The sequence below is a fragment of the Eutrema salsugineum genome, unplaced genomic scaffold (assembly GCF_000478725.1).
Source record: "Eutrema salsugineum unplaced genomic scaffold, Eutsalg1_0 scaffold_10, whole genome shotgun sequence".
Taxonomy (NCBI): Eukaryota; Viridiplantae; Streptophyta; class Magnoliopsida; order Brassicales; family Brassicaceae; genus Eutrema; species Eutrema salsugineum.
Window position 1 is genome coordinate 7,362,532 of NW_006256908.1, and position 15,195 is coordinate 7,377,726.

General features: G+C 34.4%; 4 protein-coding genes across 4 annotated transcripts; 2 read left to right on the plus strand and 2 right to left on the minus strand.

Moving 5' to 3' along the window:
• Window positions 1-2,931: 2,931 nt before the first annotated feature.
• On the plus strand, window positions 2,932-4,490 carry LOC18027588 (troponin T, skeletal muscle). The gene is made up of 2 exons (XM_006410431.2): window positions 2,932-3,205; window positions 3,992-4,490. The coding sequence occupies exons 1-2, from the start codon at window positions 2,993-2,995 to the stop codon at window positions 4,337-4,339; spliced, it is 561 nt and encodes a 186-aa protein (XP_006410494.1). The 5' UTR covers window positions 2,932-2,992; the 3' UTR covers window positions 4,340-4,490.
• An 831-nt stretch (window positions 4,491-5,321) lies between these two features.
• LOC18027589 (cysteine-rich and transmembrane domain-containing protein WIH2) lies at window positions 5,322-6,282 on the plus strand. The gene is made up of 3 exons (XM_024148439.1): window positions 5,322-5,469; window positions 5,622-5,805; window positions 6,079-6,282. The coding sequence occupies exons 1-3, from the start codon at window positions 5,427-5,429 to the stop codon at window positions 6,137-6,139; spliced, it is 288 nt and encodes a 95-aa protein (XP_024004207.1). The 5' UTR covers window positions 5,322-5,426; the 3' UTR covers window positions 6,140-6,282.
• A 2,056-nt stretch (window positions 6,283-8,338) lies between these two features.
• On the minus strand, window positions 8,339-9,244 carry LOC112081590 (glutathione S-transferase T3-like). The gene has a single exon (XM_024148363.1). The coding sequence runs from the start codon at window positions 9,242-9,244 to the stop codon at window positions 8,339-8,341; it is 906 nt and encodes a 301-aa protein (XP_024004131.1).
• Window positions 9,245-10,630: 1,386 nt separating this feature from the next.
• Window positions 10,631-13,654, minus strand: LOC18027590 (serine carboxypeptidase-like 46). Its single transcript, XM_006410433.2, has 10 exons — window positions 13,369-13,654; window positions 13,144-13,245; window positions 12,958-13,053; window positions 12,257-12,349; window positions 12,096-12,175; window positions 11,723-12,004; window positions 11,494-11,618; window positions 11,319-11,411; window positions 11,119-11,236; window positions 10,631-10,973 (listed from the first exon to the last, which is right to left on the minus strand). The coding sequence occupies exons 1-10, from the start codon at window positions 13,616-13,618 to the stop codon at window positions 10,824-10,826; spliced, it is 1,389 nt and encodes a 462-aa protein (XP_006410496.1). The 5' UTR covers window positions 13,619-13,654; the 3' UTR covers window positions 10,631-10,823.
• Window positions 13,655-15,195: the final 1,541 nt, after the last annotated feature.

Here is a 15,195-nt window from a genome sequence, read left to right on the forward strand (position 1 = left end):
CAGCTAATTTTTTATATTTTTTATTTTCTATTCTCAAATTTTAAATCTATCTATCTTTCATTTTAAATTAAATATATATAATATGAAAAATTAATTTATAAATATAAAATATAATTTTAAGAATTAATGAAAAGTAAATGACTATTTTTTAAATTAAAAAGTTTACCTATAAAATGAAGTTGAAAATGAAGTTACTCCACATTTGGAAGAAAAATTAGCATTTCTCCATTTTGGAGGTGAAAATAAAATAGGGTTGGAAAAGAATTTCCTCCAAAATAACATTTGGAAGAAGAAATGGGATAAGATTGAAGATACCCTAAAAAGATTGTTGTTCTTATATGTTTCCAATCCCTTGGTGGAAGTTGAGTGGATGGAATCATCCTGCTATATTTTTTACTACGTATTAAGTGTATCACAAAGCCAAAAAAGTAGTTTGAATGATGTTATAAATACATATGGTTTAATTCCAAGATGTAGTAAATTGGTATATAGATATTACAGTCTACATATCAGCAAATCAGTCCGGTCCATTTTTGTTAAGTATAGTACACTATAAATTCTATAAATTAATATTTGATAAATTAATAAATTCGATTAATTAATAAATTTTTTAGACTTAAATTTATGTTTTGAATCAATTAATCTCTTTATGAATTAATAATTTTCTAAATTAATAAAATATGAGAATTTTAATATTATTAATTTATAGAGTTTTGTATTTGGATGTAACTATATTCTTTTGATTGGGCTTGTAAATGGTCACTGGGCAAATTCACCCGATAAAAGAGAGAGAGCAAAATGGTGGTGTATTTTGGTTTCGATAGAGAAAGAGAGGAGAGTGGAGACCCACACATATATACAGAGTCGCAGACACACTTTGACGTCTTTTCGATCTGAAACTTCTTTGTCTCTGCTCAGAGATTCCCTTCTCAGGCCCCATTGTCTCTCTTTCTGTATTTTACAACTAATAAGAAACCTTTTACACTATAACCAAAAAATAAAAAATAATAAGAAACCTTTTTACTACCAGTACGATTTATACCTATAAATATTTATATGTTAAATGCAAAATAAATATATAAAGAAATAGAACAACACTGGATTGGGCTGGTTCGTCGCTTTCCCTTTCTACACTTCCGACAGATTCCCTTGCACTTCTCTCTTTCACTATTTTCACTATTTTTGTTTTTTTATCTTCTGGTTGAACTAATTTATGGAAACATCATTTTCCTCCAGACAATACCTATATTCCCTCTATATATATATAATGTAAGGGCCACTATATATATATATATATATATATACGTCTACATAACAATTCCTTCTCTATCTTCTTTTTTGTATTTTTGTTTAATTTTTACATTAGTTATCTTGGTAAGGGCTATTTTTAAATTTTTTTTACCAGTTCAATGATAGTTATGCTAGATAAAATTATACATAATATTTTCTTTTGTAAAGGACGTTATACATAAAGTATCTTTACTAACCACACCATACAAATAGAGCATGCTTTGATGTTTGTACCTAATATCTTAAAGATCACATGGTCTTCAATAGTGATTTTTCTTTGAAAAAAGACAAGGTTTTCAATAGTTTGGGTGAGAATAATTTATCTATTGCGTTTCTTTTCTCGTCTATTTCATTCATTTGTGTAGTGTTACATAAACTTAAAAAATGAAAGTTGGAACACATGGTAATGGTCTTGACTTTTTTTTATCTTTTCTTTTTGACGTGATGTTCTTGACTTTATTATTTAAAAGATTTGTGAAATGAGACATCTAAGAAAGTTTTACACAAACTTAAAAATTCCAGCTAAAGGTCGAGAGTCTTTTATCCACACAAAACTCAAACTTTACTCTATTAGCTAAAAAAATTGTTGACATTTTGCCTTTACTTTTTCTTTCTTTTATAATTTGGTTGACTTATCTAGAATAAAAATCTTTATTCTTCAATTATTTTGCTCCACGCATCATATTGAATTATTAGGCTTGGTTATATTAAATTGGCAACTAAAGGCCACATTCATTTCACTTTTTAGGTTAATATATACTTATGCCCGTATAGTCATAGATACTGTCCAAAGAATATCATCATGTTTGCTAATGAGTTTTAATGTATGCACCAAACCTGAAAACCTTCGAATTACTGTACAATATAAAACTAACTAACTGTTTTACCAAAAATACATATATATATAACTAACTACTGAGTTTTAATGTTTGCACCAAACCTGAAAACCTTCGAATTATACAATATAAAACTAACCTTAAAACAAAAGAACACCGCAAGCCTTTGTGAATTGTTAATGATTTGTCAGTGTAAGCTTTTTTTTTTTATTGTTCCACTAATTCTACCAAAATTCACTACTAAATTTTCGTCAGATTCCATTCTCATCATTAATTTGCCTCATTTTTTTTTTCATCACAAAACAATGGAATGTATTTTAAAAAACGAAACCAAATAAACAGAATAAAGGTAAGCTCCGGCATTCTTTTCGATAGCTACGTAATTATATTTGATTTTACAGAGTTTTTCACTTCTTTCTAAACCAAAAAAAAAAAAAATTCCTCAGGTTTGCCACTTTAACCCTTCCCAAGATTTGCACTTTTTATTCTCTCCTATCAAACCGGCCACTAACCGATACAACAACACGCGCAAGCTAAAATCATCACGCGCCTAACCCGCGCGTGTGCCGAACTGGTTCATACGTTTTTCAACTAACACGGTAACACGGACGTGAGACAAAGTGCGAGAGCCTCTGTAGTCACTTTGTGTCTGACAGTTACGGGTCCACTTTTCTCTTTTACCCAAAAACTCCCCACGCGCGCGTGTGTTTTGCAACTAACCTCCTGCCGAATTCCCGAAATTACCCCTCACTCTGTTATTTTGTTTTGTTTTTATTCCTACAAGTTTTGTCTACAAAATCTTCTTGTTGTTGTTAATCTTTCTTTCTTTCTTTCTTTGTTTTCTCTGCGATTTTGAGGGAGAAAAGATGAAGGCACCAAACATGGAGACGATAACAAAGTCTCTGGAGAAATCGATGCAGAATTGTTCTCTGAGTGATCGGAGAAGAAGAGTCGGAGATGGTTTTGGGAGATCAAAGGAAGAGAGCAACGAGCATATTCCTCCGATCTCAGACAGAACATTGGAGCTCAATTCTCACTTATCTCTTCCTTGTCACTGGGAACAGTGTCTTGATCTCAAGGTAATTAATAAACAAATGAGATTCTTCCTCTTTTAACTTTTTTTTTTGGTTGTTGTTTTTGCTTTCTTAGGTTAAATTAATCACTGCAGAAACTTCGAACTCGTGTCGTTTTCGTATTTTGATTTGCATTAAATGCATTTTCTTTGTACATTGGGGGAAATTTTTATTTGTAGTTAATGCAATTTTTGTTTCTATGTGATGCATTTATTGCTTCAGACCGTATAAATATTGCTCTCTGTTCATAGGGCTTTGGTTTCAGGCTTATGTGTTAGGGGAAAAATGTTTCCCTTAAAAAGAGAAACCTTTAATGGAAAAAACTTTTGCAGAAATTTAAGATGAAGAGAAAAAAAAAAGTTAAAAGGCTTGACCACCATGAAACTTACGTTCTGGGATTTTTTTTGCTTTTGGATAAATACAAAAGAATTTTTATGAGAGCTAGCTGTTTTGATGCTTTTTCAGCCAATCTTTCATCTTCAGGATATGATTTTTTCTAAACAAACAAACAAAAGAAATGGTTTGGTTTTTCTTGTTCAATGATATGTCTGAGAAATCAATGCCCACTTCTACCAGAAACCTACATATTAAAAGTACATAGTCATTTGCTCATATATAGATCGAGGACCAAAGCTCTTTTTGTCTTAACACAACTTTGGGAGCATAAGAAAGTAGAGGAATAAAAAGAAAAAAAAAACTTTATCTTATCATTAGCCGTAATATTCAAAAAGGAGTTGAATTTCTTACTTTTTAAGTCAATTCGGAGCTGGGTTTTAATTTTAATTTTTGTAGACAGGAGAGATTTACTATATAAACTGGAAAAACGGAATGAGAGTGAAAGAGGATCCAAGGAAAGTGATGAATGCAGATAATGACAGTGGAGAATCATATGGAACCTTGTGCTCAGAAGAAGATAGCTCATATTACGACAGTGAAGAGTCTTCATCAGAGTCGTCTCCATCATCAAGAGAGAATCAGAAAGAGGAAGAAGAAGACGAGGAGGAAGAAGAAGAAGAAGATGTGCTTGTGGTTGCTGGATGCAAAGCTTGTTTCATGTACTTCATGGTTCCTAAGCTTGTCGAGGACTGTCCCAAATGTGCTGCACAGCTACTTCACTTTGATCGACCTCATTCTGCTTGAAACACGTACCCATGCACTCGTTTCTTCTTTTTATTCAGATGAGAATTTGTTTAGGTTTCCTCTTTCTTTCTTTCTTTAATCTTATATTGTTATAACTTAGTGGTCTCTCTTGTGAGTGGCATTATCAATGGCAATGTTTCAGACATAAAAATGTTCAAATGAGTCTGAAATTAGGAAGAAATGAGCAATTTATTGTGTTTGCCTTTACGAAATGAAAAGATATAAATAATGAGAGAAGGTATGTTTAGGAGCAGTTGTTGTATTAAAAGTTGGTCAATGAAATGAGCCCTGAGGAATCGCGCGCCTTTTGAATAAATAAAGACGAGTGTTAAATCGTAATGATTGCTACATGTGACTCCACATTTCATGGTTATTCTTTTCTTCATTCAGAATCCTTTTCTCAAGATTTTGATTGGAGTATTAGTTTTCTTTTTGTGGAAATTAAAAACAAATTTTGACTGGGATAGAAAAAAGAGAAGTATATATGAAAAAGAATAAAAATCTATGGAAAAAGATTATCGAATTGTTCAGGATGGATTTTCGAGATCTACTAGACTGTTGTTATTGTGGAAACTGGAAAAGGTAATATAGGTGATATGAACGACTTCTAGATGAATAAAGAGATTTACCTTTATGAAAACTCCCCGACGTTCAAATTACAAAATAATATGACTATACGATTATACGAAAATACAAAAGATTAAAAAAAAAAAAAAATGATTTGAGTTTTGAGCCAATTGAACGAATCGAATATGAGCGCTATTAACCGGTAGAGAGAAGCGAAGAGGACTTGGAAATTAAAAATCAAACCGAACCAGAGAGCACCGACCCCCAATCAGATTAAACCGGAAAACAATGCCAAGTAGCTCGTCACGCTGTCTCCAAGCCAACGCGTGGATATACCACTATTGCCAAGTGCCTTCCCCTCAACAAAACCAATGTCGGTTTGGTTCTAGATTACGACTTCAAATCATTTTTCTCATACCAATAAAAATTATACATTAGCGAACTAGAAATGTCTTGTATGCTTGTGAGGCATTCTTTGAACTTTCAATAGCCAAACGAGTTGCAAATCTATAGCTTCAAAATGTCATCTTACCATGTTTCTCATGAGTCATATCGACCACCAGGCAACCCTCAAAACTTTTTTTTTTTTAATAATTATTTACCTTAATTTATTCTTGGTAAATTTTGTTTATTTCTTGTTTATATATGTGACAACAAGCACAAATGATAAATCCCATATATGTGTACGTACATATATTTTGTATGAATTTTGCAGGCCCTTCGCCACTATACCAACCGATGATGGAGGCTCCACCGCCACCGTATCCACCAACCAGGACGAGGTTTCAAGACTCCTACGGTGGCTACGGTCAGCTTCATCCACCGCCGCTACGTCCATATAGAGATGAATACTATGGAGAAGGGGAATATGTGGGTTGCTTTCCTTTTCTAAGAAGCTGGTAAATTCCAATGATAATCTATGATAATCTTTCTTTTTTTAAGTTTTATTTTGCTTTCAAGAAGTTTCGGGTTTATAGGTCCGTAATTTTTACCAACGGGTAAATTAGTCTCATTTCGTCTTTTGGTGGTCGGATTCGAGATTTTTTTCTATAAGTTTTTCCCTTTTGAATGTGTTAGAAGAGGTTTGAGTTTCTTATGTCAAATAAAACTATGAATAATATTATGTCACGTTTTGTTGATTAATCTCTGATACTTGCTTTGGAATGATGCAGTTTAACAACGCTATGTTGTTGCTGGTTCGTGGAACGGTGTTGCTTACCAAGTCGTTACTAATTCTTGTATGAGAAAGTGACTCTATGATAATCTACGTTTGATCCGCTTTATGTGTTGTTGTAATGTGCAAATTAGAATTCTTGTTTCGTTTATGAAACATGGACTTCTGATTTGAAAACAATTTTTTATAAATATATGTTTGGAACGGGATTATATAAAATGTACTTGTTCTTGGTTGTGGGCCTAGGGAGATAGGGGTCTTGGACCATAGTACAAAAAATAAAATATAAAATGGGATCGATTAGCATTTTCAAATGCAAATATAATTATGTCATGTGAGGAAGTTCACATCGGTGTGATAAGATATTAAGAACATAAGCCACTCAATATTTTAGTTAGTTTCTACATATTGAGATGTAAATAAGGTATTTGCCGATGTTAAGAGTTAGATTAGCTTCGAAACTGAATAATTGAATCGATCCAAAAGAAGTAAGTTTTAGAATAATGTTAAAAAAAGTTGTCTTATCGTTCACATCATAAGACATCAGAAAACAAATTATTGGAAGTCTATAAACCGTAAGATAACACACAAGTGTGCATGAAAACAAATTATTGGAAGTCTATAAAACGTAAGAGCATGTTTAATTGAGAGACCTTCATAGGTCTCTTATTCTTATAATTAAAATAGATTATTTTATTAGTAAAGATCTAATTTAGAAATCTGAAAATTTAAAGGATGCAATGGAGAGACTTGTGACGGGTTTCTAAAAAAAAAATCTTGTAATAATAATTTATTTTAAAGAAGGATTTAATATCTTATAAAAACAGATTTAATACAATAACATTGCAAAAAAACATAAATTATTATACATAAATTTTAGGATATTATTTTGAACTTAGCCAAATTTTTGCAATATATGCTCAACTAAATCTTTTTTTAATTGGTGATGCATATCTCTTGATCGAACTTTTTTCTGGGTGTCCATCATATTTAGAATATTTGTAGGCGTAGTTGTGGAATACGAGTAATCCACACTAGAACTTCCGCCTCCTTCTCCTTGTTGGAATTCTTCAACATTAGAATGCATGTATCCATCTCGTTCGTCTTCGACTATCATGGAGGATGATACAAGCTCTCATAATCTTTCCAATTTTTGTTTTATCCCAAAACAAAGCAGGATTTTTGATTATAGCAAATCTTGATTGCAAGACTCCAAAAGCACGTTCGACATCTTTCCGGGTAGATTCTTGAACTTCAGCAAATTTGCGTGCTTTTTCGCCTTGTGGTAGTGGAATAGATTGGACAAAAATTGCCCATTTTGGATATATACCATCTGTCAGATAATATGCCAAATGATACTCCCTTCCATTGACAAAGAAATTCACTTTCGGAGCTTGACCTTTTATAATGTCATCAAAAACGGGTGAACGTTCAAGAACATTAATATCGTTGAGGGTACCTGGAGGTCCAAAGAATGCATGCCAAATCCAGAGATCATATGAAGCAACCGCTTCTAAAACTATTGTGGGTTTCCCAGAACCACGTGTATACTGGCCTTTCCAAGCGGTAGGACAATTCTTCCACTCCCAATGCATACAATCGGTGTTTCCTATCATCCCGGGAAAACCGCATTCCTCTCCAATATTAAGTAGACGTTGAAGATCTTCTGCTGTGGGTCTTCTGAGGTACTCGTCGCCAAAAAGATTTATAATTGCTTCCACAAAATTTTCTAGACATGAACGAGCAGTAGTTGCTCCTAGACGGAGGTACTCGTCAACGGAATCAAGCGCAGTACCATAAGCTTGAGTTTACGTATATATACAACAAAGGAGAATGAGTTTTGTGGTAATGAATCAATTACCCTACATGTGGTGTCATACATATGGACCCAAACTACACAAAAAAACAAACACACTGCTTCTTGTACTCCACTACTTTGATTTCCACTCAAAGAGGGGTCCCTACGGTTTTGCCTGGCTTGTTGTACTCCACTCCTTTGAGTAACCCGTGAATATCTATTCCATTCAGTTGTCTTTATGTCTCTTCCAATAACCCGTGAAATCTGAAGCTCCAAAGTCAAGAGAATAATATTTCATTAAACAACAAACCATTACAAAGCAGTACACAACATTAAAGAGTTTGAAAAAACTCGATCCATTAAACTTGACACAGACACAACATAAACTTAAAACACAAACAACATAACATAACATAGATTGGACATGACAGACACAACATAAACTTAAAACACAAACAACCTAATTACCCAACAATTGATTTATGAGCTTTTGCTTCAAGGCTTCTTCAGTCGCCGTGAGTGGTTCTTTTTTTGCGAATATAGAGTCCAGGAGTCCCATTGCCGTGATTTCCTTCTTCAGAACCATATCCCTCTCTTTAACAGCCCACATGGAACTAAACTCGTTCAAAGACTTCCCCTCCACCATTGATGCCTTCTTCCCTTTGGCTTTTGCGGCTTTCACTCCAGGAGGTCGGATGTTAGCCTGATCAGCTTCGGCGTCCTTGTTTCCATCAACTTCGGATGGTCCACCATTGTCAGCTTTCCTCCATTTGCAGGGTCCATCGGTTTGAGTGGTCAAAGTTTCGCACCACTTCTGATCATTCCTAAGCTCCTTCCAACAATGCTCCAGGATAAATTTCTTGTTATGGTCCTTATAGAATATAGCATGCGCCTGCTTAAGAACGTCAGTCTCATTGTGACCGCTTCCTTTTGCCCTTGTTGCTGTGTCATAAGCTCCAACGAATTTACAGACAAGATCATTGATCTTGTGCCAGCGCTTTTTACACTGACCTGGCCCTCGAACATCACCACTCGTATGAGAAGCCGCATAGTATGTAGCTATGCGATCCCAAAAGGCACCCAACTTCTGTTCGTTGCCTATAACAGGGTCTTTACTTGTATTTAACCATGCGCTTATGAGCAGAGTATCATCTGCAGGACTCCATGATCTTCTTTCTCGACGATGTGCAGGCTCCTTGGTCGGCTCATCATCGAATGCTCCTTGATCTTCAGGGGAAGTTTGGGTGCTGAATGCAGGGAGTTCTAGTGATGGGAATGGATTGGGATAGGTTGCCACAGTCTCTTGCTGGCTATGCAAGAGGTCAACAAAGTTTGAGGGTTGGTTAAAGGGATATGTAGAAGACATTTAGAAGGAGAAGAATGGAAGAAGATATCGAAGATTGAGAAGACTTGTATTTTTTAAAATTCAAGTACGAGAAGAGTGAAAGAAGATGGAAGTGTTCTCTTTAAACAAGGTTTAAATAGAAGAGGAGAATGAAGTAAAGAGCATGGAAGAGCAGATAATAAAGAAACAGTAAAAGCAACCATTCATCACTTGCATTCAAGACAAAGCATTCATCACAACCCAAACCAAATACAAGCATTCACCACAACTAGTCTGACTTGACATATATCTACATCGCCTTAAACACTAAACCATAAACTCTCTAAACTACCATAACCTAATCCTAACTTTCATTTATTAAAAAGCTGAGAGGAATGAAATATGAAGCTGACCTTTTGTGAGAAGCTGATGATGCCTTTAAACCGCTGTCCTTCTTCTCTCCTCTTGATTCCATTCCCCAATATTCTCTCCTCGTGCAAGGGAAAAAAAAAGATTACCATTAAATATAGAACCAAACCAACTTCAATACAAACACTTAACTTTCAGCTACCTCATATTAAAAACTACTCAAAACTAACTCCACAGCCATCCATTATTAAAAAGATCAAAGAAATACACCAACATTCTATGTAAGCACACGCACTATCAGTATAAAGCACACGCATTAAACCTTCAAATTTGACTAAGCAACATCAAGCAAAAACATAGTTAATCAACATCAAACCTACTCTCCAAGGAACGCAATAGCATAGTTTAAACAAGTAAAACCGATCAGGACAAGGACCAAATCGGATTGATTCTGAAGCAATTTTTCAACCAAAACAGAATCGAACTTTCATGATGCAAACAAAAATCTAAACCCAAAATCATGCATTGATCAGTAACCCTAGATCATGCATCGATCAATGATTGAGAAGAAACAGCATCAAAATAGATTGAGAAGATGAATCGCTTACCTCCAGCGATTGAGAAGACGAACCCCATCCATACTCTAAACTCCGGCGCTTCCATCACCGCCTCGGTCGGGATCAATCGGCGAAGCCCACGGTGTTGTCGAGATGCAGAGAACGAAGAAGGAATCCTCGCGTACAGAGAAAACGAAGAAGGAGAAAGAATGAGAAAATAGAGAAATGAAGGAAAAAAGAAAAAAAATTTTATTCTTCACAAACTTTTATCCAGTAAAACACTGCCACGTGCCATTTAAAGACGTTTCTTGTGTCGCCTAAATTAGAGACGTCTTTAACTTTATTAATCAGTTTTGATTTAATTTAATCATTAAAAAATTTTAGAAACCACACTAAAAACTCCGTTGATCATGCTTTAAGATAACACAAGTGTGCTGATAGTCATCAAGAAAAGGTATGGAAAGACGAGAAAAAAACTAGAAATAAGAATTATGGATTGGGTATATGTTCAGTTTCATCCAAAATGTTAGTAATATCCTCTGTTTCATCCCAAAAGTAAAACAATACATATTTCTACAAATTTTCTACAAGAACAAATTTCCAAGTATTTTCCTCTCTCGCCCTATAACCACCATTTGTGGGATATAATGTTTTGTACTTACAAAGCTCAGAAAATAAAAATGGTAAAGAGAGAATCAGAATTCTTCAGGGAGAGGACGACCACCCAAGAACGCTTTAAACAACACAAGCGATCTCTCCGGCTGCGAGAACGGTACCTCATGTGCCGCTCCTCTCACCGTAGCAAACGCCAATATCTCCCCATACACCTGTGTCCACCCACCAACCTGTTACACACCAAACCTTCTTCTTAGTCTTTAAAACCCTATCAATAGTAGACTTGAACCGATGAACCCAAAAAAACAGAAGAAAACTTGAACCAAATCCAAATGAAGCAACGTTCATAAATGTAGAGTCATAATGCTAACTAACCTGTTGTCCTGCGAACCAAACTCGATAAGGCACGGTTGTTCTCAGTCCCAACTCTTCAGCTAGCCGCTTCACCAATGTTCTACTTCCCGTTAACGGAATCACGGAATCTTGATCTCCGCTGGTTATCATAACAACCAAAGTACACATCAAGAAAAGTATCAACACAAGTTCATAACTCCACGTAGTAACATTAGTTTTACCTGTATACAAGAACTGGAACTCCAGCTTTCACAAGACTTCCTACAATATTTACCGTCGGTACTTCCACATCTAGTAGTTCGTAATCCAGCACACTGTGGTCATCACAATAAAATGTTCCATAATCTTGAACAAAGTTTATGTTCTAAGTTAAGAAAAGGAAGTGGATATTATTACTTGCTGCAAACAGCCCATTTGCGAGTTCCAACAAGCCGAGCATGGAGAGCTTTCTGCACATCTCTCCGGTTAAGATAATTAACCGTCTCATCTTCTACACACACATCCACTGTTTCTCCCACTTGCTAAACCATTCAAAGACAAAATCAGTTATGTTACCGTCACAGGCAACAAAGAATCTGAACAACATAAAGTTTTTTGAAACTTTTTAATTGGTTTCTCAACTCACTTGAGGGTTAACTACTTTGGACTGAGATAACACAGAGGGAATGCAGACGTCAAGAGTGACGTCATATTTATCGACAAATCTGCTTGTTTCTGTGCTAACTTGAGTCATCACTTTAGAGCACATACTTGAGACTTGTCCTCTATAGTACTCACTCACATATCGCGAGTAGTTACAATAGGATGTGAACATCTTGTAAGTTGAATCCGATATCAACCCGTGAGACCAAAAATACTCTGCTCGTGAATTGAAGTCAGTCGAAAACTCCATAACCGGATTGCCAATCTATCAAAACCAAGAGTTGGAGTTAAAGACAGAACATAACCGAGGATTTACGATGACAAATTGTTGAAGAAGATATGAAATGGAAACTCACTGCAATGCCTTTCAGATTAAACAGATTGTGCTTCTTGTTGTATTGAATCATAAGCTCAGCCAACTGAGGAACATAGTGGCCTATAAAATTCGCAATATTAGTTAATGTACACATTTAACAACCAAAAAACTACAACAGAGAGAGGTAAGAGTATTGTTTACCAGCGTAGCTTTCACCAGTGAGGAAGAGACTTCTGTTGAGATATTGAGGGAATCTCAGGAACCATTTTTGCAAGAACACAAGATTGTCTTTTGCTGGAAATTTTTTTAAATATGCAGAAAAGACAAAGATTAGAATGTCTGATATGTGAAAACAAACGAAAAGAAACAAAGAAGAAGAGAATATTTTCTTCAGATGTGATATGGATTCTGCTGAAAGGTTGAATCTTTTTTTTTTTTCTATTTTTGTCAGGGTGAGAAAGAACAACACAGAAAAGCTGACTCTTTTTTTTTATCTGGGAAATATAAAAGCTGAATCAAACAAGAAAAAGATAGCATGCATCCCAATATCATCATCATCACCATAATTAAACTTATATGTTACTGATCATAAAATATAAATGAAAACAATTGGAATAACTCAAATTCAGAACACTCTTCAAGAAAAAAATGCTTGAACATGTAGAAACTAAAAATGTAACAATTATCTAGACCAGGTTTATATGTGAAAATAACTTTATTCTTTTTATCTGGTGATTACAAAATCAATTGATTTTGGCATCTTTTTACTAAAAGAAGAAAAAGGGGAAAAGGCACAAAATTTAGGTTTCTTCAACAAAATCACTTAATCTTGAATTATTTTCTTTTATTTTTTTTTAGCCAGAATCTGGGGATTGAAAATAAAGAAATTAAATTGAAAATACCAGTGATCTTATCATTCACACCCTCATACAAGGAGCTCTCAGTTGCATAAGAAAATCCAACTCCAACAGGTGTCTCTAGATACAACATATTAGCCTCTGCATATAATAAAAAAATACAAATCAGTTTAATAAGTATCTATCGTTAAACAGAGATATAAATATTCGAATTATCCAAGAACACATTACCTAGATTCCAGCTATGTTGATTCCTCACTAAGTCTGATCCTTTTGGTCTAAAAGGTCCATTCTCAGAGAATGCACCAACACCCAATGATGAACACCCAGGTCCTGCCATTAACCCAAAACAAAATCAAACTCTTTTTCTTTCTAATCTTTAGGTTTCCAAACAAAGTGTAATAAAGGAGAAGAAAGATCCTAAATTTTGAGTTTGGGGTTTAGTAAAAGATTAACCTCCATTGAGCCAGAGGACGAGAGACTTAGATATGGGTTCAGTTTCTGCTTCAGCCAAGTAGTAAAACAGAGCTCTCTGTTTCTTCTCGTCAATTGAGACATAACCAGAGTATTGTTGAAATCCGACCCGGGGTTGACCGGGTAAACGGGTGATCTGGTCGGCTCTGGATTGAACAGTGGAGCTCACTGAACTTAGAGCTTGAAGCAGAAATAGTGCAGTCGCCATTGTTAGGCATTGCAGGCGAGACATCGTGGTTCTTCTCTAAGTCAACAGAGAAAGTAGAAGATATGGCTTTGCGTTTTGTTTTTTTTGTTTTTCCACTTGGTACGGCATTTATATCAAGAAATCATTTTTTCTTTTCTTTTCGTTGTTTCTGTTAATATCGAGTATTTTGTAAATATTTTCTTCTCTGCAAAAGCCGTAAGCCGCGTGATTTACAGGTAAAATTATTTTATAACTTTTTGTCACAGCTTTTATATGGTTTTGTGTGTTACATATACAGCTATGTATTGTAACTAGTAAATATGATTATAAACAGAATCGCTAATTCTTCATAGAATTATTCATTATGATCACATTTTAGATTTCTATGTGATAGACAATGATATTATAAAGTGAATACTTTCTAATTTTTCGTACATTTATTCTGCCTCATAATCTGATCATAAAAACTTACATTTTTATCATATTAATAAAACATTCAAATTAGTAAACATATTGCGATAAGGAAACAATAAATCTATTAAATAAAATTATTTTCAGCTACTAGAATTGCTATGAAAAGCTAAATTCATGTACATCATTGAGCCTTTAGTGCTTCGTTCGTTAGTTCGACTTATTCTCCAAAAGAAAGATATAATACAATTGGAATTAGTCTTACTTTTACCACACATAGTATTGGGTTTGGTTTTCGTCAATATTTTTTTCGTTTTCTTCCTTTAGTTAGTCATGAAGACAATTTTATGAAGCATTGACTAACTCGCGTCATGCTAGCTATTCAACTTAACTTTTCATAGAAATTTACAATTAACTTTTCTCAACGAAGTAACATGAATAAACAATGAAGAAAGGTGAGAAACGGTTGGTGATGTGATCAGCAAATGGAACTTGGCGTGGCTGGACTTCACTCAAACCCTGCAAAAAGTCTTATTGTCCTTTCTCATTTTTCTCTTAACTAAATTTCTTTATTGTTTTCCTTTCGTTTTTACAAAGATAGCAAAAAAAAAATGTTGGGAAAGGACATGAAAGTGGTCCTGTTTTTTTAACAAAGTTTTAGGCATGGTAGAGAAAAAAAAAAAACATTCAAGAAAATAAGACGAAAGATTTGAAAGAGAATAGATGTAGGAGTAAGAAGGAGCTTCTCGCAAGTCGCAAGGATATTTGGTGAATCCACTGCACACAATTATGCCTCTGAAGTCTGAACAATATGTACAGTTTTTCAATTACCTTCAAGAGTTGCATAGATTTCAAATGAAACATTTTGAAAATTTTGCTAAGTATTTCATATAAATTTAAGGGCTACTTTTATAAATATTTATGTTAAGACTCAAGTCATTTAGATTCCAAATAGAGTGGACATAACGTATCAGAAAAGGGAATGCAAAATACCTCTTGATTGATATAACCCTCAGACGAATGATATAAGACTCGACCAAATTTGTTTATTTGACTGCATGCATTTTCTTTCTTAATTACATTATGCATTGAATAATATATGCGTGAATGGTGGCAAAATAATGATTTGTTATGCCCCCGGGTGTGATTATTTTTATTGACCCCATATACACACTTTTTTGTAGGGAATTGAAATGGAGGTGGGAAAGGTT